Below are 27,829 nucleotides of genomic sequence, written 5' to 3'. Positions count from 1 at the left end.
GTTAAATTGCTTGATACACAAGTTGTCACTAATGATTATATAGTTCATGCACCACTCTTAAATGTTTTACATTAAACAAAATGGTGATAAATGAACCAAATTATGAAGTATTGTTTTCATGCATTTCTTTCCATGTAATATCTTTTGATTAGTGTATGTGGTATTGTTAAATTGTTTGATACACAAGTTGTTACTGATGATTATATAGTTCATGCACCACTCTTACATCTTTTACATTAAACGTAATGGTGATAAAAGAACCAAATTATGAAGTATTGTTTTTATACATTTCTTTTCATGTAAATTCTTTAAATGAGTGTATGTGGTATTGTTAAATTGTTTGATACACAAGTTATTACTGATGATTATATAGTTCATGCACCACTCTTACATCTTTTACATTAAACAAAATGGTGATAAATGAACCAAATTATGAAGTATTGTTTCCATGCATTTCTTTTCATGTAAAGTCTTTTAATGAGTGTATGTGGTATTGTTAAATTGTTTGATACACAAGTTGTTACTGATGATTATATAGTTCATGCACCACTCTTAAATGTTTTACATTTAACAAAATGGTGATAAATGAACCAAATTATGAAGTATTGTTTTCATGCATTTCTTTCCATGTAATATCTTTTGATTGATGTATGTGATATTGTTAAATTGTTTGATACACAAGTTGTTACTGATGATTATATAGTTCATGCACCACTCTTACATGTTTTTATTTAAACATATGCTGATAAATGAACCAAATTATGAAGTATTGTTTCCATGTATTTCTTTTCATGTAAAGTCGTTTGATGAGTTATGTGATATTGGTAAATTGTTTGATACACAAGTTCTTACTGATGATTATATAGTTCATGCACCACTCTTACATGTTTTACATTAATCGTAATGGTGATAAAAGAACCAAATTATGAAGTATTGTTTTCATGTGTTCCTTTTCATGTAAAGTCTTTAAATAAGTGTATGTGTTATTGTGAAGTTGTTTGATACACAAGTTACTACTAATGATTATAAAGTTCATGCACCACTCTTATGTTTTACATTCATATATAATGGTGATACGTGAATTAAATGATATTGAATTTCTTTACCTTTGTGTTTAGAGTGCATGCAGGAAAATTTAACAATATTTGAATCACTTCACTTGTAATGATGTCAACTAATGGAATGATGGACTCTCCTCCTGGTGTATCCTTGTTTAAAGGTATAATGTGATGTTGAAAATGTTGATCACATCATTTTGTATTAACAGGCACGGCTTTGATGAAATTATTGACTAATTTTTATTGCATTTGGAGGATTATTGGGTAAGAAAGTGTTGAGACTTGATAGTTCCTGGGGCAAAGCCCAGAGGCAGACCGAGAACAACTTGGCAGGAGGTTATGATTTTAAATATTCTCCTCAGGCTTAAGATTTTATGCTATCTATGACTTTGCGATGACAAGGGGGTGTTGCCTCTTGCTGCTTGGTTTTAATTTGGCCAATTTCTCTTGGAATTTTTCTTATTGGTTATTGTAAGATAGTTTACCTTAACTTAAAAAGTGTATTGCAGTGATTTAATGGTATGTCAAATTTTCCAAGTGTCAGAAGTGGAACCAAAATAGTAAAACCATTTTGCATTTTAATTTGTAATCAAATTTTGCATTTTTTTTCCCTAAATATTTTTGTTTACATTCGTTTTTAGACAATGATTCCTATGTCTCCACACCTCCACGCGAACATAAAGTTCTTCTTTCTCACGAGTCTGTTGACAAGATAGTACGCCTATCCCCTGATTGGTCCTATGGAAGGTTTATGAAGAAAGTAGCATCATTATTTCCAGCCTTGAAGAAGGTAAGGTTATTTATTGTTCTTGTAATTCATTTGCGGATGGGAGTTCTAATATGTTTAAAATAGTCAATAGATCATCCCTTTTTCTTTGCAACTTTCACAGTTTAATGCATAGTCAGACTCTTGACACTGAGTGCCACAGTAGTTCTATTGAATATTGTCCATGGGAGACTTTAATGAGCAAATCAGGCATTTGACACATTGCACTTTTTGGTAACTTTTTAATCATGGCTGGAATGCAATTTTTTTTATTTAAACTTTAGCTCCAAAAAGACTGTCTTTTTGCATGGAAATTCTGACTTAAAGTAATAAATACAAAATCAGTTCTAATCTAATTTTTGCTAAGCAAGAAAAAGTTAAGCAAAGTTTTTTATAATAAAGTTTACTTTGGATTAAGTACGTTATTACTTATTACACATAAGAAACTTTGGTCTCCCCTTTCAATTTTTTTCTTTTCGTTATGTTTAGCACTTAATCTTTAATTACCTCTTTTTCAAAAAAGTTTTTGCCTTTCTTCTCCTCATCGTTTCGTTTTCTAAAATTGTTTACATGCTTTTTATTTTTAGAAATTTACGTTAATAGATGCTGATTTTCAAGAATTGGATGAGAAAGGCTTCGCATCTTTAAAAACATCTACCATGAGAGAAACGTGGCTTTTAGTATGTGATATTAACACTTTAACTTTAATTAATAACACTTTAATTTTTCAAAAATAATGCAAAACAGTAATGAGTAGTGAAGACTTTAGCCATATGGTGGTAACACCTGAAGTCTGGTTCATAGACTAAACCTCTTGTAAATGGACCTTCATGCATTAATTTCCGTTGAAACAGAGCAGGAAAATAAATGTTGATGGATACGGAAAATTAATAAACAGTGGAAAAAACATTCATAACTTTTTGTGTCCCCTTATTACCAGGCAACCCATATTTTTTGAAAAAAAAAGCAGTGAGTTCTATATTTTTAATTTAGGTGCGAGAAAGAGAATCTAATGATGAAAGTTCTAATAGTCATTCAATTGTATTGGAAAAACCACGTTATGAACTTTTAAAATATGACGTTCATCCCAACGCATTGACACAAAGTGGTAGCTACCATTTTTCCGGTTAGTCTAAGTTTTTTGAATTTGTTTATTTATTATCTTTTAGTTTTTCTACTTAGATGTACTTATGGTGAACTAAAAAAAAACTTTGACATGTGTCTTTTTCCGTCGAAGTGTTCTCTGAATTGCATAAGCTACAATAGGGTTAATGTTTACTGACATTCACATTTGATTTCATTACTCGATGACAGAAATTCTTGCCAAACCAGTAAAAGCATTTAAAGTGCATAAAATTGTATTGTCTGTCAATAATTTTTGTGACTAATTTTTTTCTTCATTTCTTGATGGCACAAAATCTTGATTTCCTCTGGTTGCTAAGAACTTTTCGTAGTGTTTTTTTAAATCAGCTTCTGTAAATGTGTCTTGAAATCATTGAAAACTTCCTTTGGTATTTTATGAACCTTTGAACTTTAAAAGCACTACCAAATTTTTTTTATTAGGGTTTATTCTTATTAAGATGTAAACATGTTTTATCCTGGAACAAACATGAACACATTCACGCATTCGGGATCTTACTTGAGCACTTTTAAGTTGCATGCAAACCACAGTGGGAACTAAGATTTATAATGTTTTTTCGTGACACTGTTGCCTTTTATCTGAACAAGTCATTGTTAACAAAGAAAAAAATAATTTTTCATTTATAGAATGTTATCAAGCATTTTGTGAATTTATTGACAATGCTGTACAAGCAACAAACAGTAATTCAAGTGCAGAAGGGCGAAATATAAACCTGTATATATTCCTAAAACAGGTTAGTTTTTGTGCTAATATTCATGTTTTATCTGGTCTTGCAAATTTATATCAGCAGAAAAGGGTTTATTTATTTCAACCAAGTGTGTACTAAATATAACAATAAGAAGAAACAAATTTCAAGGGCAATTATTTATGCTTTTATTGTATTTATTAGACACTTATAATTTTTGCTCGTCTAAGTTTACTTTCGATGTTCATAGCAAAAAATCTTAGGTTATTTGGTTATGTGCAAAATTTTAATGAAAAACATAACATCATAATTGAACAATTTAATATATTAGAGCCGATCTGGGGTACTCGTGTTTTTTACAATAGGCCACAAAATGTTACATGTCCTCTGGCAGTATTGAGCTATTCTTTCTTAAATTAAAGAAAACATTTGGTTTGGTCACAGAGAGACAACAGCTGTGGATGGTAAGACTAATTTTCCACTCAATTTTGTAATAAAAAAGCATCTTATCATTTCTATTGTAGAGAATAGCTTGTATATTTGACAATGGTAGTGGTATGACATCTGAAGGGATGAAAGCATTCGCAAGTTACTTTCTGTCTCAACAAGATAGAGGCTTAGAGAAAGAACCAGGCTCAACATATGGCTTTATGGATGGCAATATTTCTAAATTTGGAGTTGGTGCCACTCAAGCAGTGAGTGAGCCGTAGCTATTTTTAGAATTAGTTATTAAATATGGAATTTAAGCATTTTACCAAAATTATATTTGTAATATTAATAGCTCATCCCCCAGTTTTTTAGAAATATTTTACTTTTTATAAATTGTGATTTTAGGCTCCCAACTAAAAAATGTAAAATAAAGAAAGTGTTCATCCTGATTTTTAATAAAATATCATATGTTGTGAAATTTTTGATATTTGTCGGCAGGCCAAAAATTGTTGAAAGGCGTAAATTATCATAGAATAAAGATTACAACGATTGGTGAGAACCAACCCAAAATTTCGAGCAAAGTTTTGTTTATAAATTAATCTATTTAAATTGTTTCTCTTCGTTTTTTTTTACTTAGGGTTTTTATCTTGGTGAAACAATCAAAGTGGTCACAAAGAAGACAGATTCACCATTTGTGACTGAAATTTCTATTTCAAAGGTATATTTAGTTTACCCAACTAGTTTCCTATTTGCAGGGTGCTTGCTTTCAATTTTGAATTCTATTCTAAATAGTAATGATAAATAGAAGTATTAAATATTTCGCATGGGTCGGATAGCAGTTCAGATAGCTATCAGAAACCATGAAAATACATACTGATGATGTTTGCTAAAGTTTTTTTCTTTATCCCTTTATAGCTTTTCTACACTATTCCTGTTATATAATTTTCACCCAAATTTTATGTGTCTTCTCTTTCATGTTTCTCTATGACTCTTTTCTCCTTTATATTTTTCCAAATTTAAGTTTGATTTTAATCTAAAATGTTAAGCTTTGGCTTGCAGCATCTATCATTTTTTTGTTACATTTGCCAAGCCACATTATTGCCAATGTTTTTTTCTGCTTGAATTTAGACTTCAGTCTTGCACAGTTTACATACATGTTTGTGCTATCTCTTTCAGAATAAAAATATCTTTTTCAGAAAAAACTACATGAGAGAGCAAAATATAGTCTGCCTGTTTTTGAAGATTACAAATGCATACGTAGTCCAGGTGACAACCGTACTCTTGAAGATGATGAGAAATGCTTATCTGATCTGGTAAATATTTTCCTGCATAGTATTTAAATTAGTTATCTAAAAGCTGCTGAGAAACATGTAACATTTTGATAGTTGAGCTCGCATCAAATTGTAGCATTGTATGATAATTTTTAGGCACATTTATTTTAAGGTGAAAATGGAAACATCTTTCGACCATTTCTCTATGGTTATAATTAAAGATGTCCATTCAAAGCATGTTGACTACATGTCCGAGGATTGTTGTGACGATCTAGCTAAAAATTTAGCACATGTTTATCATTATTATTTGCACGGTATACACGGCAGGTTAAACAAATTGGAGTTTGACCGAATCACAACCGTAAGTTATTTTTTTAACAATTTGCAAAATTCATTATGGTTTAAAAAAAAGGAAAAGCAAAGAAAATATTTTTTGAACAACTGGGAAGCATTCATGTTGTCAAAAACTTTTATTTTATACTTTTGTTTGTTCTCGTTGATTAAGCATTGCTCACTTTAACCTTTCTCATGAAATATTTTCTTGTTAATGTCCAATACTTTGCGCTTCTGTGTTGTCAAAATATGGTAACACCCCTTCCCAAAGGCGCATTTATTTACAATAAAAGACGATGGCATTTTGAATATTAATACTATGGTCAGTAGTATTTATTAATAATTTTTATTACTCTGTTTATCAGCAAAAACTGACAAAGTGTATTCAAATGTTATTTAAAAGCAACTATGCTGTCCAACTCGGTAATGTTGAATCTTTAAGCAAAATGCTAAGAGTCTTTTTTGCCATTTTTAGAATGGTCTTCACCAAAGTACAAAGCAAAACGTATCAATCAAAGTAATAGTTAATGAACTTGGTGTGTCACCAAAAGAAATAATTGTCAATCAAATAAAGAATGATTTGCAAAGTTTATATCAAGCTAAAATGAAATCTGTGTTTTCTTTTTGTCTTGAACTCAAACTGGCAGAGAATAGTACACCACAGGTTGTACAAGTAAGTCACAACTTTCCAATAGTTTCAATGTTGAGGCTTAGACTATTGTACCAACTCAATTTTAATACGGGAGTATTGTATATTGTTTCTATTGTATATTTTGTTTATACCGTGCCAGGTTTTGTAAAAATGAACTGTATCAAGTTCTGTCTTCAGTACCATTGTTTTTTTTTTGTTTTTGTTTTTTGTTATTTGTTATTTTGTTGATGAAGTAGAGTTCTTTAGGACTAATATCTCATTCTTGGTATCTTTTGCATTGTAATACGAGAAATCCCCATATTACCCTCACAAAAGGTTGACCTAAAATTTAAATAGGTGCTCCTTGATCTTTGTACGAGATGGAAAATTAAAAATGTACATAAACAAATTTAAGTAAAAACTGAAAGACAGATAATTCAGATACTTAAAACCTGTACTTATGTATCAACAATGACTTTTTAATTAAAAATGATTAATAACTAAAAGGGCTAACACCGAAAAGGCTGTGTGTTTTGTAAAGTTACTTACAATGAGTTTTTATATTAGGTACACACACTTTGAACTTGTCAGCATTTACTTGTAAATATTCACAAACAGACTTAGGATATTAGATTATTTAGTGAGATACTAATTTTTGCTAACATCAGTACACCCATTTTTTTGATTTGCCTAATGTTTACATGCTGTAGTGTTGGATTGTTCTATAATGCCAAACTAATACTAACACATTTTCAATATTGGGTACTTAGTCTACACATCTGCCACAGTATAACTTTTGAAGCTCACTGACTGCAAAGTATTGATCAGACAATGCTGTATTACTGTAGACCCAATGAGCCCAATATCAGAACCTAACCACCAGTCTTAAATGTAAGAAACTGTTTGATTGGGATGCTGAGTTTTACGACATTTTGGCATGTAAACATTAATAAAGTATGACAAAGGAAAAATTTTGGTAGAGTTGTGTGGAACGAAACATTCTTGTTGCAAAAGCTACCAGTGTCAGTTCTTAAAAAACAGACTTATAACATGCAATCATGGGTGGTCTCTGTATTTGTTAAATCAAATCAAGATAACACAACAGTCACATGTGTGTATGAAAGTGGCTGTGGTACCTAATAAATCGATATCAAATTACCTTTTTAGAGTTAGAAGACCTTAGGCTTAGAAAATCATAAAACTGACTATGAGCTCAAATCTTTACTTTTGACTTTGAGCAATGTATGCAGTTGTGACAGAAAACTAACATTTTGAATTTACCATAAAAATAAGCCATCATTTCCACCATCACTTTTTGTTCACAGTGCCAAATGTTATAAATGTTCATAATGTAGTAATTTAAAAAGAAAATAATGTGGCAAGAAACTAATTTATTTGGTTAAAGAATATTTAAGTACATTCCAGCCCACCATGACATTTTTGCATACTCTATGTGTTGCAAAATATTAACTGCCTGTAACTATGTTCACTTAACTTTGCTATTGTTGAACATGTTTATTACTCGTGTGTAGGGATGTTTGATGTACTTTCCCAATGAATCTGGAGAGGAGACACTTCCAAATGCAAATGAGGAGCATGTTAACAGCAATACACCAGAACCTATGTTTGAATGTTTTTGGCAAGGACGTTTAGCTCCATTGTCTTACGTAAATAGGTAAACATATTTACTTCTTTGTAAACAGTGGCTCATTTTTCAAGTTTTTAATACAATGAAAATGAAATGTTTCTTAACTAAACGTTTTGTTCCATGTTAGATTGGATTTCTGTTTGAAACCAGAAAATAGAACGAGAAAACAAAAAGATTTACTGCCTGACATTTGCTTTAAACGATTACGTGGCTTGTTGTTTTTTAATCGATGTACACCTGTATCAAATAACAAATTAAAGATTTTGCTCGACACCAGGAGAGATTTGTCAGATGCTCTGAGTGATGCTTCTGCATCCAGGCGATTACCACATGAATTTCGTCAGTGGCTTGAACAGTGCCACAGAGAGTTTGACTGTGAGGTATGCCATATGCTGTGTTAATGTATTAAAACTTTCTTTTTATTTTGCCTTACCAAAATCCGTGGTTAAAAGGAAATAATATTTTCTGTATCTTAGGAAGAAAAATGTTTATTATTAGAACAGTCATATCTTCCCTTCGGTGTTTTAGATTATTGAGATGCAAGGTGCATTCTTATGCATGAAACGATTTCCATCATATTTAATTTAAATAAATTTTATTAGTAACAAAAGGGAGTATGATTTTTAACAAGTTAAGCTTTTATTTTAGATTATCTATGAACATCCACTACCTGATGCTCAACAACCACATGATGGAAATAAGTTTTACGCACAAATTATTATGATAACTAGCTCTGGTAAAGTTGTGTACACATCAGGTACTTAAACTTAACTCCGTACATTTTTGTATTAATATTTTTTGTATTTTTAAATTGCATCTTGTTGGACTTTTAAAATTCTACAGGAGAGCAAGGTTGTTGTTTTTTCTCCTTTTCTAGGTGATACGGTAAAAATTGATACACGACCTGTTCTTTATGGTCAAGCTAAATATTTTATCAAAAAAGAAAAAGCTACTGAAGTTGGATCAATCATTTTTACTAAACTTCCTGAAGAGGTGTATGGAGATATGTATGATGAAAGACCTGTTATGAGATTGGCTGGAAAACCAGATGCTACCATGCTAAATAAAGTATTTAGCGCTGAACGAATGCTTTTGCCTAAAATGAGTATGTTTAGTTCTGTATTTTAAAAAGTAAATAACTCCTTGGTTCTGGACTTTCATTAATCATGTTGTGTTTAAAATGATTTTAGTAAGGGTTTACCAAGGTGTCAACAAAACTGAGGAGGTGCCATCAAAAATGGAGTTTAGAGCAGGAGAGGAAATGAAGCAATACACAAATTTTTGGGTATCTGTTTATAATGGTGAAAGTCCAGCAAAAGTGATCACTGAAATACATAAGCGAAAGATAGCAGTGCAAGTGAAAGTATGTCTTTACGTTGTTATACAAAAAGCCAGGATATGGCAGACAAATTTTAGAAAGGTGAATTCTAACTTGTCAATTAAGGCTAATAAACAACAGATTGCAGGATCTTTTTATAGATTTTTAAAGGTAGTGTCAGCTAAGAAGATAAATGTTTTTAAACTTCGCTAGCTTCATCATGTGCCAACATAAACAGAAATAAATTCTTGGCCATGTTGAAACACAGCGCTCAACTTTTTGAATGACTTGCCCATAAAAAAAGACTGGATAAATAATTTAATATGCGTAATTTATTTGTATCGAAAAACCCTTACGTAAGCAAGGCGAGTAAAAACACTACACCCTCTAATCCTTATCGGATGCTTTTTAAACGTATTTCCTAGCATTAATTTTAATTAGATTTTAAAAATAATTCAGCTTTTTTTAAGAACATCTAAGTTTTAACAGAGCTTAAATTTGTTTTTATTTTTACAGAATTCAGGACAAAATAGTTCTTATTATTATTTGAACTTACAGTGGAATCTCTCCATCTTGAGCTGACGCTTTTGTCGGTCCTTCTTTCTCTCCTTCTTTTTTTCGCTAGCGCAGGCAGTAATTTTTTTATACTGTGCGACAAGTAGTTGTAATTTTTCTCCTTCTTTTACCACTGGCTTTGAATATGCCAGAATAGTGGTTTTATCTCCCCTTCTTCATCTTTCGCGCATTTCTAAGGAAAGAAAATTTGATTACAACTAACTTGCTTTGACTTCCTTGATTTAAGCTTGGTTTCCAATATAGACCATAACTGTTGTGCAACTGTTATGCAACAAGATATAAGTTATTGGAAACCAAATTTTAAAAAATGTAAAATTAATCTTACCTGACCACTATTAACATCGATTATGATCGAGTGCGGCCAACTGTGTTCCGGCTAACATTTTCTCCATATGGTAAAAGGTGCTTTTTGGAAGATAACGATTTTGAGAGAATGATTTACCTCAAGCATAGTTGTGTGAACTGGTTCGGTTATTTTCTCAAGATTTTTCATCAATCCTGGCTCGGTAAATATTTTTATTAACTTTGAGTGTGCCTGCAAGCCTATGATTAGCCATTCTTTTCTTTGCATGTCATTGTCAGACAATGTATCATAGTCACATTTTTTATAGTGCTTATAATGCAAGAAAGAGTGCTTATTTACGCAGTGATGTACTTATCACTCGAACCTTTCTACCAGCTCCTGGACATTCCCCTTTTCATGTTGCTATGGACCGGTAAAGGTTGTTAACGATAGCTGGTGCCCATTTTCTTAGGATTTTTGAATGTAAGGAAAAATTCAAATTGAAAATGCAACATAAAACGAATCACCGAAAAAAAAATAGCTGATTTAGTCACCTTTTCTTTTGGATTCCTTTACAACTTTTTTAAGAATTCCTTTTCCAATATGTCATAGATCAAATTGATGATGAAGTTTGATGAACCTAGGTTTATAAAGTATTATTAGAATTTTTATATATTGACATTGGCTAAGTGTTGTAACCACGATGCACCTCAACAAAAATAACAAATTACCGTAGATCTGTCCTCATGACTTTCTTAATTGACGCGTGCCTATCGGTTGATAGGAAGGAAATTTGCAGTTTGAAACAGTTTTGACTGGTATTGATGCAATGGATAAATGCTTCTTTTTCATTGCCTGTGAACTAAAAACTTCCTAAAAATTTTCCAGACGTGGTGGCAAGTGCTCTTAATAAATATTTCGTTTACTTTTTGTCACATGCAAACGTGGTTAAAATTATTACTTCGCTTAATTGGATTAAAGTGCTTGGATTAAAAAAAAACATAGTATATTTTTTTTGGTTTTTTTTTCTGTACAAATCTCTACATGCGGTGCATATTATAACAGCCTCCCATTCGTTTCAAAGATCATAAATAAAAAGTAGCGTTCGTTGAAGGTGAGCAAGCAGGAAAGCTTGAACTTTATTAATTAATATTGTTAGCTCTGGTGATTAGTTAAAGGGTTAAGATAGCAAATTTTTACTTTATATACTTTTATGCTCAACTAAGTAAACTATTATTTTTTAGCAGACACTACTTTTAAATCGTAAAATATTTTATCCTAAAACATTTTATCGAAAGACATTTTTCAATAATTTCTACAGCTATTTATGAAATAGTCTATATATGCTGTTTAATCCTGACCTAACGGAAATCTGGATATTGACTACAAAATTATATTGAAGACATAAAATCTTTCTTTTAGGCTACTGGAAGAAATCCTTTAACAAATAGTCTTCCAATTGAAAACAGATTTGGATTCAAATCATTTTACTTAGACAAAGTTGGAGTGTATGATGTAGTTTTTACTGCGCTGCTTGGTGGAACACCATGTAATGTTGAGAAGAAACTGGAGATAAATATGTTGCGTGAGTGATATTTTTCGTATTTTGAGCTTTGGCATGAGTTTGTCTCTATCTATGAGTTTTCCTTAAAGGGGATTTTTACGAAGCGAATTGGACGGCGAATTCGCCAGGGAAATGTATCTGAGCATGCACAGTTTTATTTGCTTTCATTTTGCTTCAAAATTTTAGTTTTGCCGAAAAGTAAGAACTATTCCTACTTTATAGCGGCGAAATAAATTTTAATCAATCAGAATGCAATATTCAGTGTTTATTCTTAGAAAAACTCATTACAGGAAAGAATTTAAAATAACTGTCTGGTTTTTAATACCCAATTGAGTGCAAAGATTCAGGATTTAAAATTCGACACACATTTTTCGTTCTATGTGAAAATCAAAAAGATATATCGCACCTAATTCTCCGCCCAATTTGCCATTGACAATTCGCTCCATAACCCCCCCCCCCTTTGAGTGCTTTTAACTAATTTACCTATTATTAGTATATTTATAAATAGGTTTCTTTTTTTACAGCAAATTTTGCAGAAATTGTCAACCTTTTGGAGAATTCTCCCGAACTAGTTGGACTGGGAGAGAAAGTAATATCTTTTACCTTATCCTTTCATGATGTATTTGAAAACTACACCACACTGTTCAAAGACAACCAAAAGACTGTCAAATTAACATGCTCTTGTGAGCATTTGATTATAAAAGGTTTAAAAGAATCATATAAACCAAACAAAGATGGGAAACTGACAGGTTGGCAGTTTGTAGTTCATTTCTGTTTACTTGTTTCTGTATATGTCATCATATATAGCGATGTGCAATTTAAAATTAAAATTAAACGTAAAGATATTTTGTAACATGTGCATAAAAAACCATTTCATTTTATTATTTACAATATAATTGCAAATGAGGAAATCACTCCCAGACATTAAGTAGGATTAAAATGGACTAACTATTTTTCTATGATTATTTTGATCTGGTAAGAATGTGTTGAGCATAATTAAATAGTAAAGTCTGCAAAAAAATGAGAAAGGTTTTCCTTCACAAATCTGTGTTGATACAGCAGATTTAACATTGTTTATTTATATGGACTACATACATACTTGCTTCACCAAAAGATGCAATCATTATGCGACAGTGTAATGCCATTACATATTTTTAGTGTCAATGTTCTATTATAATAATTGCTTAAGGATAATCACTACTATTGTAAGGAAAGGGTTGAGTTTTTAAGTGATAAAGATTAAAAGTTAATACAGATTTACTATATATTAAGTCTTTTTATTTTTTTTTAGTCTCTGGTATAAGTGTTGAACCAGAGGCTGGATATCAGTTAAGTTTATCCAGAGATTACGAATTTTGGGTAGTGGCTGAAGGAATTGGTGATGTCATGTTTCCCTTCAGATTAATAACAGGTTAGTTGTTGACATTTCTATATTATTAACTATAAACAATGGTATTTCTTATCCAAAACAACCATTTTTCCCTTCCCATTTTCTTAATGCAAACCCTTCCTTTCGAAACAAAACAACCCTTCTATTGTCTGTTAAATCTATAAAACTGGTAGAGCATTCAATTCCATTGCAGAAGTTCCTAAGTTAAAATAGGATAATAGGATTGATAGGATTGATATCTTAAGCGATTGTCTAATTGAGAGGTTGCTATCTATATTATAATACCCATATACGTCTGTCTGTCTGTCACGAAAAATGGTAGCTTAGCTGCGCAATAGCGAGAACAACGCAATGCGGTATAAAAAGAACGGGCTAACGACTATTATTTGTATAATATCTGTGGCTTAAATGGTAGTTTTAAATGGATAAGGACCCCCTTCACATAAAACTTGTTGATTACAGTAACAGTTGCTACTCTTAAAAAAAACTAGAACAAAATGATTGCTACAAATAATGTATATATAATTTGTTTCAAGAATGTGTTGAACAAATATTCATAAGCCATGTGCTGCAGGTTATGTGAATGTTTTTATTTGTATTACAATACTTTTCAGGCCCTGCTGAAAAGATTAAAACCACACAGCTAGAGACACTTGAATTTGAAAACTACAGTAACTTTCCTGAATTTGAAGTGAAAATACTAGATAAATGGAACCAGCCAGCCATTACCCAAGACAAGTCACATCGTTTAGCACTAACATGTGATGCCTTTCCACAGAAGACACTTTTTTCAACTATTTCTAATGGAAAAGCCAAATTTCCAACCAGCGCCATAAAGGTTGAAGGTTTAAAAAGCATGGAAACTAGACAAGTTAAGATATCACTAGTAGTTTCAGAAACTCACAAAAAGAAATTGACCATCAAGAATGTGTTAAAAGAGTTTTCAGTAGTAAATATTAGGGTCACTCCGAGCAACGTTTGTCAAAAAATCTTAGTGACAGAGAAAGGTAAAGATGTTGTTCTGGATGACAATCACTTCACAACTGATGCTACAGCAGGATCAGTAGTAAGACATTTGAAAGTAGTTGGATTCAGTGAAAATGGAAAAAGGTTAACAGATGAAGAATTTGTTGCACAAGAACCAAAGGTATCAGCTACCTGGGCAGAGGTAATTTAATAATGTTCCTTTCTATTTACTGTCAAATCAAAACAGGATATTTAATATTATTTCAGGCTGGCCACTTACTTCATCTTACATGATAACTGTCTTAGAACTCTAAGGTAATTCATATGACAACACCTATAACTTTTACTTATAAACAATTGATTTTTTGCACTCCGGGCCCCAAAAATAGTTAAGTCATTTGTTTACCTGTGTAAAATTATATAGAGAAAATTGTTTATTTCTAAAGTACTTTAGAATTTGTCCAAAGTTAAAATTTTCAAAATATTATTCAAAGTGCCACTGTAAGTTGCAAGGGTTTATCTCTGATAAACTTTTTACATGTGTTAGTAGTAGTAATTGTTGAGCGTCTTACTTTAGTCAAATCAGTTCCAAAAATTCAACATTTTTTATTTTACAAAAAGTCCAAGAAAATTGAAATGTTTATAAAATTAACTTGGTTATGTTAGTGTAAAGTTTTTACCACAGGTAAAAATTGCTTATAGAAATTAATGTAGTAATTTAAAATTGTGCTAAATGTGCTATTTTTTCACAGAAAATAACCAGTTATGTTTATGGTAATTCAAAAACATACATATTAAATAATTATTTCGTAAAATTTTAAATAAAAACTTAAACCTTATACCTTGACGTATGTGTAGACAGTCTTTTTCAGGAGAGGCGTGCGATCGCACGCACACACCTTGGCAATCCCTAAATCGTTTCAGTGTGATTAATCGCACACCTTAAAATAAATATTGAGTTTTCAAATTAACCTTTAAAATCCATTTTGTAGCATGCGATGGCAGCCCTTGAAGTTTTTGGAGAGTCGTCAGACAAAACGTCTGATAGATTTCCGTCTTGGTCGGACACTTTTAGATCTCAGAAATTATTGACCTGGTCCTTTTAATCCACGAGCAAGCCTATTCATAGCCAACCTGACCATCCTAGCTAATTCACCGACTCCTGACTTAGTTAAAAGAACTACGTAGACATAATCTCTTTTGCCTGGCCCATTCGTCATTGATAACCAGGTCTTACACAAGAAATCCATCCATGCGGCTCTTAACTAATGCGGAGGTGAACGCCGACTGAGCTCGGATGAAGCAAGTCTGCAAAACTGCACTTACAGGCGGAATGGACTTTTTATCATGGATTTAATTGTAGATAATTTTAAAACCATGACAGGTCCGAATTTAAAGGATTTTTTCTTTATGTCTGTAAAAACGAAACCCACAGGCGTTATAAATTTTTTCTGTAAAAATTTTGTTAAAGTGTAGTTGAACTTTCTGAATGAATTTTGTTTTATTTAAGTTTTATTTAAGCCACGTGGATAAAGATTTTTTTAATTTGAAAACAAAGCATATTTTTTCAGACATATAGAAAAGGAAGTTAAGATTGAGAGAGTTGCTATACCAATAGACGCTCGATCATCATGTTTGGGGTTCACGATTTAAAACGTCCCTCACTTTTCTACTGCAAATTGAATGTGCAACAAAAATAACCTTGGAGCTCGTATCACAGTCGTACCATTTTTTGCTCGTGCGAATCATCGCACACCTACTCATCAAATATTCCTGAAAAAAACTGTGTATATATATATATTAAATTGACTATATTTCTGGAGAGCAGTGTGCTTTTTTCTTGACTTACTTTTAACAAATATTCAATTTGTAATTTTTATTATGATCTTTTTAGGTGAACTCAAAATTATTGCCTCTATTACCAGACTGTCCTGTCTCCAATATTATCCAAATGAATGTACATAATGTGCAGTGCATTTGTCATTACAATGGTTTTGAGATTCGCAATGAAGCCAAACTGAGAATCTCAGTCACTGCTGGTAAATACTATTTTGTTTCTTTACTTTTGTTTTGGTATATACATCACATTTGCACCTTTAACTATTTGGACATTGCATATAGGAATCACACCTATATATATATAATGTTTGCAATATAATATAATTGCATACATAATTCCAAAAGAGAGCATATTGTTTAACATCTTAATTTCCTAATGACATTTCTTGTTGGTTATCCCCAAGAATTGGATCCAAGCACATAGTTTATTAGAACATCTCGGAAAACTGATTTTGTTTTAAACCTGTCTGTGTAAAGGATAAAAATGTTTAAATCACATCCTTGGTACTGTAGTTCAGGCTAGGCACATATTTTGTTTTGTATGGATCTTATCCTCATCATGCTTAGACTATTTATGTCTTTTGAAGGAAGTTTGAATATTTTTGGTCTTTTTGGTATGATAATCTTTGTCCCTATTACAGACTTGTAAAATGACAAACTCTGGAAATTTAATTGGTGAATTTTACCTGTGGAATTAAATTTTTACGTCCTGTGTACGTCATGTTTTCTTAAACATACCAATTGGAAATTGATAAGTAAAAGCACTGTGTTTAAATTCATTTGCTTTTTTTTGCACATGTTTATTTTTTATTTATTTATTATTTTATTTATTATTATTTTTTATTTATTTATTTTTAGCAACATTTAGAAGCTAGTTTATAGAAACATTTACCCCAAAATTTGGCAAAAACAAGTACACCTTAAGAACATTCCTAATCTTGACCAAATTTATAAGCTTTTTATGAAAAACTTTTGAAAAAAGTCACAAATAACAGTAACTACTACATTGTTTTGTCTCTGGGTAGTGGATAAAGTCAACAAGCTCTAAATAGCTTTTATTTATTTTTAGGAGAACCAAGAAAATGGTCCTTTCAACCACTTACTCTTCAAGTGGGATGTGGAAAGAAAAAGAACCTTCGTGAAGCAGTAAAGATCATAGTGTTGGATAGTCATCACAACCAAACAACACCAAACAGTAATATTCTACCTATCATTAATGTTCAACATAATGAGTAAGAGAAGGTTTTATTTATTTCTCTTCTTTAGTAGACCATAGTTATTATTTAGTTTGTTTTTGCTAAAGTAAAGTATCCGAAATTTACTTTAGATTAGCAAAATAAAATAACTAAATTGTTTCTATAACGAAAAAAGCACTCACCATAAAAACTGGCTGGGCACTTTTCAAACATTTTAAAACTTCTTTTTTAAATAAAACGTACAAATTAGATGTCCTGAATTTTGTGAATTGAGGAATATTTTGCAGTGAAAAAATGATCAACATTTTTTGTATAATAAACATAATATATATTCATAAAAAAGAGTCACAAGTTCACCTTGATTATTTTGGTCGTTTACTTAGAAATTAATCTGGATAATAAATCTGGAAAAAAGATAAACCCTTGAAATTTGTATATTATTTTTTTGTGAAAACAGCCATTAGTAAACAAAGAAAAAATCTCAATTAAAAAGGATTGCAATAGTTATCATTTAATTGTTGTTCCTGTGTCAAGAAAAGTTATGAAATTTGAGATAACCGATAAAAGCTAAGATCCTGCCTGAAAATATTGAATTTAAAAAGTAGTTCATTAGTCTCACAACGTTTTTTTTTTGCTATTCTTACACTTTTATGTAATTTTTTTCTTAGTCAGCAAATATAAATGTGAAAAAGATGTCTTATTTTTAGTGTTGTTTATGATTTGATATTTTTTGCAGAAAGAACGAAACTGTTGTGTACAATGGTGAAGTTGTGTTGGAGAAGAATGAATTTAGATTCACGACAGATTCCATTTTATCTGGACATGTCGGTCAAGTCACCCTAAGTGTTCAGGATGAAGAGAATCGATTATCTAAAGACTCCATAGCATTACAACTTGACAGTGGTAAGTATAGGTTGCACTATTCTTTTGTTATACTGTTTTTCAAAGACAACTGAAATTTACCACTTTTTTAAGAGTTCAAAATAACTAAACTTACCAGGGCATAATCCATAAATTCTGAACCATAGCCATTTGGGTCCCATTGAGAATTTAGTATAGGATCTTCTGTACGGAAAATTGAGCTGTCATGTCTTCCCTCTAGTTAGGAAGTAATCTTATATTATACTGAGAACACCTGGATTACACACTGCTGTCATTTAACATTATCCTGTCTTTAGGATTTTGATTCATGTATTTCTTTTTTTTTTTCATCTGTTACAGGACACGCGTCCCAATTGACACTCACTTGTACATCATTTGGTGAAGAACTAACAGATGATGGCGAACATGTGTTGCACATGCATTACAATTCAACATTACCCTCTCACCTATTTTGCTCCATAAGAGATGAGTTTGGCAACAGCACACCAACTAAGACAGCAGTGGCACTGGTGTGGAAACCAAAAAATACTGGAAGCGATTCCAGCAAAAAGTCAAATGCAAAAGGAGAAGTTATTTTTCAATCACATCAGATCAAATGTTTGGCAAAGAGTGGGGATGTGAGGATTAAATTAAGCACACCAGAAGTTACTTCCATTAAGGTGGCTTAGTAAAGCGAATGGTCTTTTATATTATACCTTTCCTTTAATATTGTGTTAGTTATATAGCTTTTCACATTTAATTTTATTGTTTTAGCCTTCGTGGATACGAATCAAAGTGTTACAGTGTAACAAAGTCACGAAAGTCATTCTTTCCTTTTTGAATCCTACCAAGGTTACTGCTGCTGATGGACTACCAGTAATTTCTGTAAGTTTTCACTTGTTTTACAAACATTTTTGTGTGCATTATCTAACCCCTTTTTATTAACCTTACCTTACACCCTCCTCCGGTATTAATTATAAATAATTTTCATGCTGCAAAATATTGTCAATTAAACTATATTCCCTAAAAAGATTTTGCACATGTGGAGACTGTGCAAAATCATTGAAAGAACACTAAATTTTTTTATAAAAATAATTTTTTTAAGTGGGAGAAGAACTTGCTGTATAAATTTCAAAAACAGCAGAAGTATAACTTGCTGTATATTTGTTCAAACAACACAAGAATATTCTGTTAACTTTTGAAATAACAAAAAAAAATTCAGCTACTTGTTTTCATAAATCAATCAAGAGAGCAAATTTATCCAAATATTTGTTTTTGGCGAGACAAATTATTAATTTTTTTCTTGTCGTAACAACCTCCGTTGTAGCACAGTTATTAAAGAATTAAAAATTACACGTCTGGCTCGGCAGAACCAACTTTGGGTGTGCAAAGTGTCCCACGCCTAGCCTTTTCTTCATTGACAAGACTGCCCTTTCTGCTGGCTAGCTATTCCATTTATTGTGCTGTTATAAAATGTCTTGTTACTTAAATAAAAAGAAGCCCAAGACAACACAAAACTCTTTAGAATTTGATACAAAGCTCTTAATTTTAACAAACCTTTAACAAACAAGCATACCATATTGACTATGCACTGTTCGAGTTGAATAAACTGTGTTTTTGTTTCTGATTAGTAAAGTTTTAGGTATCTATTATATTGTTTCGTCGAATTTACAGCTGGCTAGAATGTTTGCATAAAACTACAGTGAAAACATTTTCTCACCAAAGGTCCTACAGAGTGTCCTCTCGATTGGTTGCCAATTTATTTTCTCTATTTCATTCAACTATCGCTGTCTGAAATTGTTTACAAAATACGAAATTTAAATTTCCCATGCAAATTTATTCCTATATGGTAGCAAGAACTATAGTGTTGTATTGTTTGTGAAAGATTAGAAAAAACGTCTGCCCAAACATTACATACTTAACTTTTGTCTTCAATACATAATGGAAAGTATGCAGCCTTAAAATTCATTTGGAAATGGTCATTTCAAAAAAGTAACAAATTAACCCCCTCTTGATTCTGTTTAGAATATTCGATGAACTTATTTAAAATTCTGCTATAATTTTCAATTGATTTCTTTCTGCCTTTTTTTTATATTATAAACATTTTCTTTTATTAACAAAGCATGCATTTTAGTTGAATCCTTTTTAAGTACACCCCTTTAATTTTTATTATTTTTTTTGTTTTTGAACACTTAAAATGTTTGTCAGATGTTCCTTGCATAAGAGTTTTTGTCCTGTGTACATGTGGACATCAATATCTTTCGTGACAACTGGTTATACCATGATAGCTATTATCTGTTAGGAAAACAGCTCACCGTTCTTGTTTTCCTTGTTTAATCCTATTAAATTCAGCGGATCATTAATTATGCTGCAAAAAACATCAAAGCATTTACAACTGTATTGGCTAATTCATAAGATTATTACACTTGTCCGTTTGCAGAATTTAAATTTAAATTGCCCATTTAGGTAACATGATGCTTTTTAACAGGTCTTTAGCTAAGATATCCAAATTTGGAAATGTGACTGAATTTTTCTAAGTATAATTGCATTATTCATTTGTAAAGTTTATTTTGCATTGCATATCTCTAAGTTATGAAGTAAATAACAATTTGTGTGTTAAATCCTAACAAATTTAGTCTTTATGCATATATTTTTTATTGCTGAGATATTTTTTTCATTTATAACATAATGCTAGCCACACCTCTGTCTGGCTGTCAGTGAGCCAAAATGGTAGAAGGAAGTAGCGATAAAGAATTCCGGTGTATTTTACCACGGGGTAACGACAATAATGTTTGATTTTTTAACTTTTCAGATTTCGCATGAAACAGAGGATGGAGTGACAGCTCAAGACTTCAAAAATAACATTAGCTTAGACATAACACACCCTCTTGGAGATAACATAGACCCGCTGAAGCTATATCCAGTGAAACTACGCACTATTAAAAATGGTGTTCTAATTTGTAAACCAATTGAAAGTAAGTCTTTCGTTTAATCCCGAACAGAACACCTACACACTTATTTGTATGCAACCTAGTTGTTAAGCGTCTAGCCCTTAAATAGGCACATGAATGTAGATTTTTGACCAACATACATGTTCTACACAAAAAATTAAAAGCGAAATAAATTTTCTCGTAATATATATGATGATTTAGCAAGAAGAACTCCAACCCTAGATTATTGTTTGTAATAAATATTACACGATTACGTAAATTTTTTTCTAGAACCAAATTGTTTCTGAACTAATTTGTTTTTCTAGAAGTTTGCTTTTGTGTATTGTTTCTGTGGGGTTTTTTTTTATCCATTCATAAATTGTATTTTTGTGTTTGGCTTTAGAATTCCAATTGCAGAAGACTGGAACATGGCGTTTTCAGTGTGAATACACAGAAAAAAGATCAGAAATTGTTAATATTGTTAGTAATGTGCGTCTGAAAAGTGATGTGTTGCAGCTTCTTGTATTCGCAGGTAGTTCTATCAAATGACCTTCATATCAATTTTTAGCTTTCAGTTTGTCTATGTTTCTTTATAATGATTTTTGAGACATTCATGATCTCGTTTTGCCATTTTGCTTATATCATTTCTCAAGATTAACTTCATTAGCTTACCCATCCATACACTATAAAATTATAAACGTTCTATAGGTCCAGCAGTTAAGTTGTCATTAAGCATTAAAGAAGATACTTGCTTGTTTGCATCCAGTACCGCAGATATTCGTGGTAGAACGCTGTTGCCTATCCAAACAAAAGGGTAAAATGATTGATTTGTCTAAGACTTCGTTACCATTAAACGATTCTATTGCACTGTGTTAAAAAGCATAAGGGATATGGGGTTGTTTCAATTTACCATGTGTTGTTTCGATTATGTATCAGAAACCGACCATCCACGCAGAATGCGAAAGTGATAACATTTATTGGATAGCTTTTAAGACCATTATTTTGTAAATTAAAAAAAAAAGGGAAAAAAATGTTTAATAAAAGTTTCAACAATGAAAGCTCATACAATTATTCAGAAAATTATCAGTGTACTAATGTCTAATGGGAAAGCACGTATCGTATTAAAACAAAAAACCCAAAATTGTTTCCATTAAAAACAAATATAGTATTGATTTTTGAGACGCCATTAGTAGGCTAAACCATCTTATGGAGACGAAGTGTAAAGACTTTTTTGCGTACATCTCAGTAAAAAAAGTTGACATCGTTGAGTGAATCGTGCACCACTTTTCAAATGTCAGGAATGTGAAACCTCTTATTAATTGTGACATGTCTGAATCCAGGTTTTGTCAGAACCATATCGTTTAGTTCAAACATATTTAGTTTCTATATTTTTCGTTAGTTCTACCACACATGCTTCCATATTTGCATCAGATGTGTTTGGCAATGCTGTCAGCTATAATAAATTGGTCAATTTGTGGGTTGAAGCATGTGAAGCGACGAAAGATGTGATCTTGCCTCAACTGGAGAAAATGTGCACGTCTTTTATGATGAAAGGTGACAAATGCATTTTTGTAGTTCTGCTTACAAGAAGACTGGAACAACGTTATAAAAAAATCAGAAAATTCAACTATGGTCATGTTTCTCCCTGCGCTTCTCAGTCGTAGGCTAATATAATGAGAAAAAACCCTATCCAGTTTGCGGCCTTAGCGACACAGTTAAAGGTCTGCGGGAGTGCCTTAAAAAATACCTAGCCTTGTAACTTAATTTATAATTCACTTGTCCTATACACACCCGTCACAGCAAAGTAAGTGTCAAAGGAGCTTCTTTTTCATTTTTCGACGACGTGGTTAATAGCTGACATCAGCAAAAATACGAAAAATCGCAATATTTTGTGTGTGGGACAGATTTAAATTTTCATATGTCAAATTATGTAAGGGTCATTTACTGCCTTACAATAGAGTGGGCGTAAATGCCCACCTAATGGTGGCGCCATTTTAGTTTTTTTTTACTTGTCAACGCCGTATAAATAACAACTAAGCTACTGCAAGTTTCATGTGAATTCTGTGAGGTACACAGAAGTTACAGATTGGAAATCCTGGTGTAGAGCATTTTTGAACACACCCCGTTTCCTTCTACCGAACATAATAGGGTTAAGTTGTGGTATTGAACTTCATTTTTTAAGAATTTGTATTTGATGGAATTGATAACGAAACAATAGCACATTTACTAATGTCCACAAACTTAGCTGGCGTGACCATCACAGATCAACCTCACAAAATTTGATGTGTAATTTTCTGTAGAAATTTGTAAATTCATTATAATCTTTAGGATTGGAAACTCATTTGTCACAGATTTCTTTGATGGAGAGGATTGGAAACAAGATTGGTTTCTACTATCTTGTTTTCTCTTCACCACCCCTGGAACCGTGCCGAGTGAAGTTTTCTTTCAGCACAAGTATATTTCTTTGCTATTATCATCATTTACATTGTCATGGGGAAGATTTTTTAACGTACTGTATTGCTTCTTTTTTTAAATAAAAGTTCCTTAAAAAACAAACGTCCCTGCCTGCAGAAAGCACTTATTCAAAACATAATGCAACGTAACACAAATGTTGAATAAGGAACTTTGTTTTCGAGATATTCAAAAAAGAAATGCACCAATTGCTAATACAATTGACGATGACGGCATTTACGATAAATAGATGTTGTTTTCAAAGTATGTATTTTATTAGCATGATAAAAGGAAAAAATTACTTTGAAAAATTCATTAACAATAAAAATAGCAATGAAAATTAAAACAAGGTTATAATTAAAAAAAACATCAGCGTATAGAGACTGCTGCTTTTGTTCGCTTTTTTTATTTATTTATTTTTTTGTTTTTGTTTGTTTTTGTTTGCTTTTTTTTCTTTCTATACCAAAATTTCCGTTGCACGTTGGATTTAATTTTTAATGTTCCTAAATTCTTAAAACAATTGATATAGCGCCTCATGAAAATATTGCGCCCGTCAGCAATTTTTCAATACTTTAAAAATTGGTAGATCCGGCCTGTTGTAATATACTGAACGATGCATTTTTTACAAATCTTCAGGACCAGAACATTTGAAAGGTTTTTATGGCAGTTAAGGAAAGTGAGTTTGGGTTTATAAATTCGAAAAAAGAAATTTTTTTTAAGATTTACATACTCAATACGAGTGTTAAAACCGCAAACATTAAACATTTATTTTCAGATGAAGAGTTTGAAAAAGTATCTCAAGAATTGGTTCCTTACCAAAGGGAACTTGAAATAGTTCGTAGAGAACTCAAAGAAAAGCAAGACCTGCATATCATGCGAAAGAATGATGTATGCCACTTAATATTTTGTTTTCGTTTCTCCATAGATGCGCATTATTGCTTTGGATAGCATAGTTTGAAAATTCGGAGTTTACTATTGAGGGTTCTGAAATTGGATATTCTATGGCAATAAATGTCCATCATAACTTTAGAATGTATAAACTCTCTTCTAAAACTTGGAAAACATTTTTGGTAAATGACGATTGATAAATTACCGTATGGGGCACATACTGAAATTTGTATTTCTTTCATAGCAATGTCCAGGCTTAACACAACATGATTCTTAATAAACTTAGAATAGCCATGCATTGCAGACTTTGTAATTTAATATTGTTGTAAACTTTTTAGGTTAATCGTATCAAACAAAGCGTACAAACCTTCTTTAGTGGAGCACAACCGAGTGTACAAGATATTGATATACAGATTGCAAAAGTGCGAAATAGCTACTATGAGGTCGAACTTCGTGAACAACATTTAAGGCAGGGTAGAAAGGACGCAAACTATCCACCTTATAATGTGCGGCAATACATAAAAGGTGAGTTAGAGACTTAATAATGACATTGGTTATTTGCACCTTTCAGCATACGTATATGAATGTGTTTGGCCATTTATTAGTGTTATTGTTGTGATTGTTGTGACTGAAGTTGTTGCTTGGTTGTTGAGTTTGCTTTTGTTGTTGTGGCTGCGCTTGTGATTGTAATTGTATTAGATTGGATGTGTAGATTGTGTAGATTGTGGTTGTGGTTTCTGTTGTGTTTGTGGTTGCTGCTGTGATTGTGGTTGTGGTTACTGTTCTGGTTATGTTTTTGGTTGTTGTTGTTGTTGTTGCGATTGTGATTGTGAGTGTGGTTGTGGTTACTGTACTGGTTATGTTTTTGGTTGTTGTTGTTGTTGCGATTGTGATTGTGAGTGTGGTTGTGGTTACTGTTTTGGTTATGTTTTTGGTTGTTGTTGTTGTTGCGATTGTGATTGTGAGTGTGGTTGTGGTTACTGTTCTGGTTATGATTTTGGTTATTGTTGTTGTTGGGATTGTGATTGTAAGTGTGGTTGTGGTTACTGTTCTGGTTATGTTTTTGGTTGTTGTTGTTGTTGCGATTGTGATTGTGAGTGTGGTTGTGGTTACTGTTCTGGTTATGTTTTTGGTTGTTGTTGTTGTTGTTGCGATTGTGATTGTGAGTGTGGTTGTGGTTACTGTTCTGGTTATGATTTTGGTTGTTGTTGTTGTTGCGATTGTGATTGTGAGTGTGGTTGTGGTTACTGTTCTGGTTATGTTTTTGGTTGTTTTTGGTTGTTGTTGTTGTTGCGATTGTGTTTGTGGTTGTGGTTGTGTTTGTGATTGTGGTTTTGGTTGTGATTGTGATTGTGATTGTGGTTGTGGTTGTGGCTGTGGTTATGATTGTGGTTTGGTTGTGATTGTGGTTGTGATTGCGGTTTTGGTTGTTCTTGTTCTCGTTGCTGTTGTTGTTGCGGTTTTGATTGTGGTTGTTTTTGTTGTTGTGTTGTGGTTGTTGTGGTTGTGTTTACTGTTATGATTGATTTACTTAGGGGACATAAATAAAGACTGCTAAAGTTGAAATCTTCTCTTATAAGTACTTTTTTCAATTCATTTTTCAAAAAAGACAGAAAAACTCAAATTTTGTGAGAATTAATTTTTAGTACTAATTTTCGCGAAATTGACAAAAACTCTCAAAATTCACGAAAATTAATTCTCAGTAAACCTGGGAAAGCTGAAGGGTCATTAAAATTACCTGGTTGAACTTATCGTTTTGTGTTTCAAACATACTTGCCAAAGCTAAATTCACTTAAAAAAAGCCAGTTCCGTGCGTATCGGTTAATTTCTTTATGTAAACGAAAATAACATATCAATTCGAGATAATAACATGCCTCACATTAGCATGCCAAGTTTTGATTTAATCCAAACTAGATGCAACTGGAGAGGTTTCTTTGTAACTGCGGTTTTGATTCACCTGCGTTACGTTTTTTCACGTTGCGTCATTTTAATCGCGTGTCCAATCTTTATTCCACAAAGAGTTTCTCTACAATAATACACTTGTATCATTTCAAGCATGGTGTCATTCGAATCGCTTAGATAAAGGAGCGTCTTGTGCCATAAATATAAAATTTAGATAAAAGTATGAAATTTTCAACATTGTCAGCAACGAAAAGTGTATTGCCACATTAAGCGGTTGCCATAAAGCGGATTTACACTGGCAAAATAAACACTTCGTCGCGACCTTTTTTATGGTAAACATTTGATGCATCAAAGGCACTGCATTAGGACATATTGCATTGCATTGTTTTTCAATGCAAATTATCCTTAAAATAAATTCACACTGAAAATGCAGTTCTTTTGCGGCTTGTCACGTTGCCGCATGATATTTTTGCCTTGAATTTTAAAATAAGGCGTTTAACAATGAAGAACAAATTGCCCTGCGGTACAAAAACAAACAAAAAACGTGTGAATCTGCCCTGAAAATTTGCATTGTTTATTCTCATTGAATCCTACGATAACTGCATTTCATTTTGATGCATACATGTATGTAATAGAAAAACAAGAAGAACAATGGAAACATGCCCGCCACAACGCGAAGCATTTTACAGCTCTTGCGGCGACGGAAAGTTATCGCACATTGACCAGCTTTTCAATGTGAATTTAGCTTGCTCATTAAATATACTGTATATATTTTTTCACTGTTTTTAGGTTTGGTGTGTGAATTGGCGTATGTTTCTGATGAGAATTTGTGTCGTATTCTATCATGGTATGCTCAAAGTAAAATGAAAGTCGCCCTGTGCGAAACGCGAGAACAGCAGCGTAAGGTGTACGATTTAGGCTGTCCAGCTTACAGTGAGAGTTTAATTGTTGGTTTTAACAGGAGAGGACATAATACGCAAGATACAGATCTGTTACCCATAGATTTGCCTCGCCCACCCAATGGTTTTCGCAGTCAAATCGATTTTGCTGTTAATTTACTGGAGTTTACAGAAGAGAACCGTCATTTGCGTTCGACGTTATATTGGTCGGTGTTTAGTCGTACGATTGTTGTGTCAGACTTAGAACAAGCTCAGCGCTACCGCGAGCATGTTGTGAAGTTAAAACAACCATGCCCGGCTATATTGACGTTGACCGGTGATTTGATAGCCTCGGACGGATTAATGGATCCGTCTCGGAAGTGCCCGCCAAAGATGACTATGTTAAGGTACACGTTCGGTGAGTTACCGCTAAAACAACGAAACGAGTTTCAAACATTGCAAACTAGTTTACATACTTTAGAGGAACTACGACGAGCAAGGGTTAACGCTGATGTAGCAGGAGAAACTGTAAAACAATGTCAAATAGAACTGCGCCAAAAAGACGCACTCCTAAGTCCGAAAATACAAGAACTTCAAAAAAGATTGGACGCAATTCGCAAAAGCACGGATGCTATTCGCAAAAGTACGGATTTAACCCGAAAAGGCACGGATTTAACCCGAAAAAGCACGGACTCAACTCGGAAGGCATATAGTCCACCAAAAAAGAAAAGGCGATGATTTGATAATTTTTAGCAGCTATAATCTTGTAAAAAATGATTGTACTTTTAACTTATATTAAGAGAGAACTCGCGGCGTCCCTTTAAA

At 32.3% G+C, this 27,829-nt stretch overlaps 1 protein-coding gene across 1 annotated transcript; it reads left to right on the top strand.

The window, feature by feature from the left end:
* The first annotated feature begins 1,099 nt into the window (after positions 1–1,099).
* Positions 1,100–27,829, top strand: LOC130649448 (structural maintenance of chromosomes flexible hinge domain-containing protein 1-like). Its single transcript, XM_057455721.1, has 32 exons — positions 1,100–1,219; positions 1,700–1,848; positions 2,412–2,504; positions 2,818–2,950; positions 3,592–3,698; positions 4,175–4,345; positions 4,717–4,797; positions 5,276–5,392; positions 5,523–5,711; positions 6,159–6,356; positions 7,847–7,989; positions 8,090–8,342; positions 8,611–8,719; positions 8,840–9,067; positions 9,153–9,325; positions 11,562–11,724; positions 12,228–12,452; positions 12,995–13,114; positions 13,708–14,261; positions 15,954–16,098; positions 16,968–17,130; positions 17,831–17,997; positions 18,316–18,635; positions 18,730–18,840; positions 20,768–20,930; positions 21,289–21,417; positions 21,594–21,699; positions 22,285–22,439; positions 23,214–23,339; positions 24,112–24,224; positions 24,563–24,749; positions 26,916–27,829. The coding sequence occupies exons 1-32, from the start codon at positions 1,165–1,167 to the stop codon at positions 27,740–27,742; spliced, it is 5,973 nt and encodes a 1,990-aa protein (XP_057311704.1). The 5' UTR covers positions 1,100–1,164; the 3' UTR covers positions 27,743–27,829.

The sequence above is a fragment of the Hydractinia symbiolongicarpus genome, chromosome 7 (assembly GCF_029227915.1).
Source record: "Hydractinia symbiolongicarpus strain clone_291-10 chromosome 7, HSymV2.1, whole genome shotgun sequence".
Classification (NCBI taxonomy): domain Eukaryota; kingdom Metazoa; phylum Cnidaria; class Hydrozoa; order Anthoathecata; family Hydractiniidae; genus Hydractinia; species Hydractinia symbiolongicarpus.
Note: the sequence above shows the minus strand (reverse complement) of the source record. Positions and strands in the feature narration are given on the sequence as shown.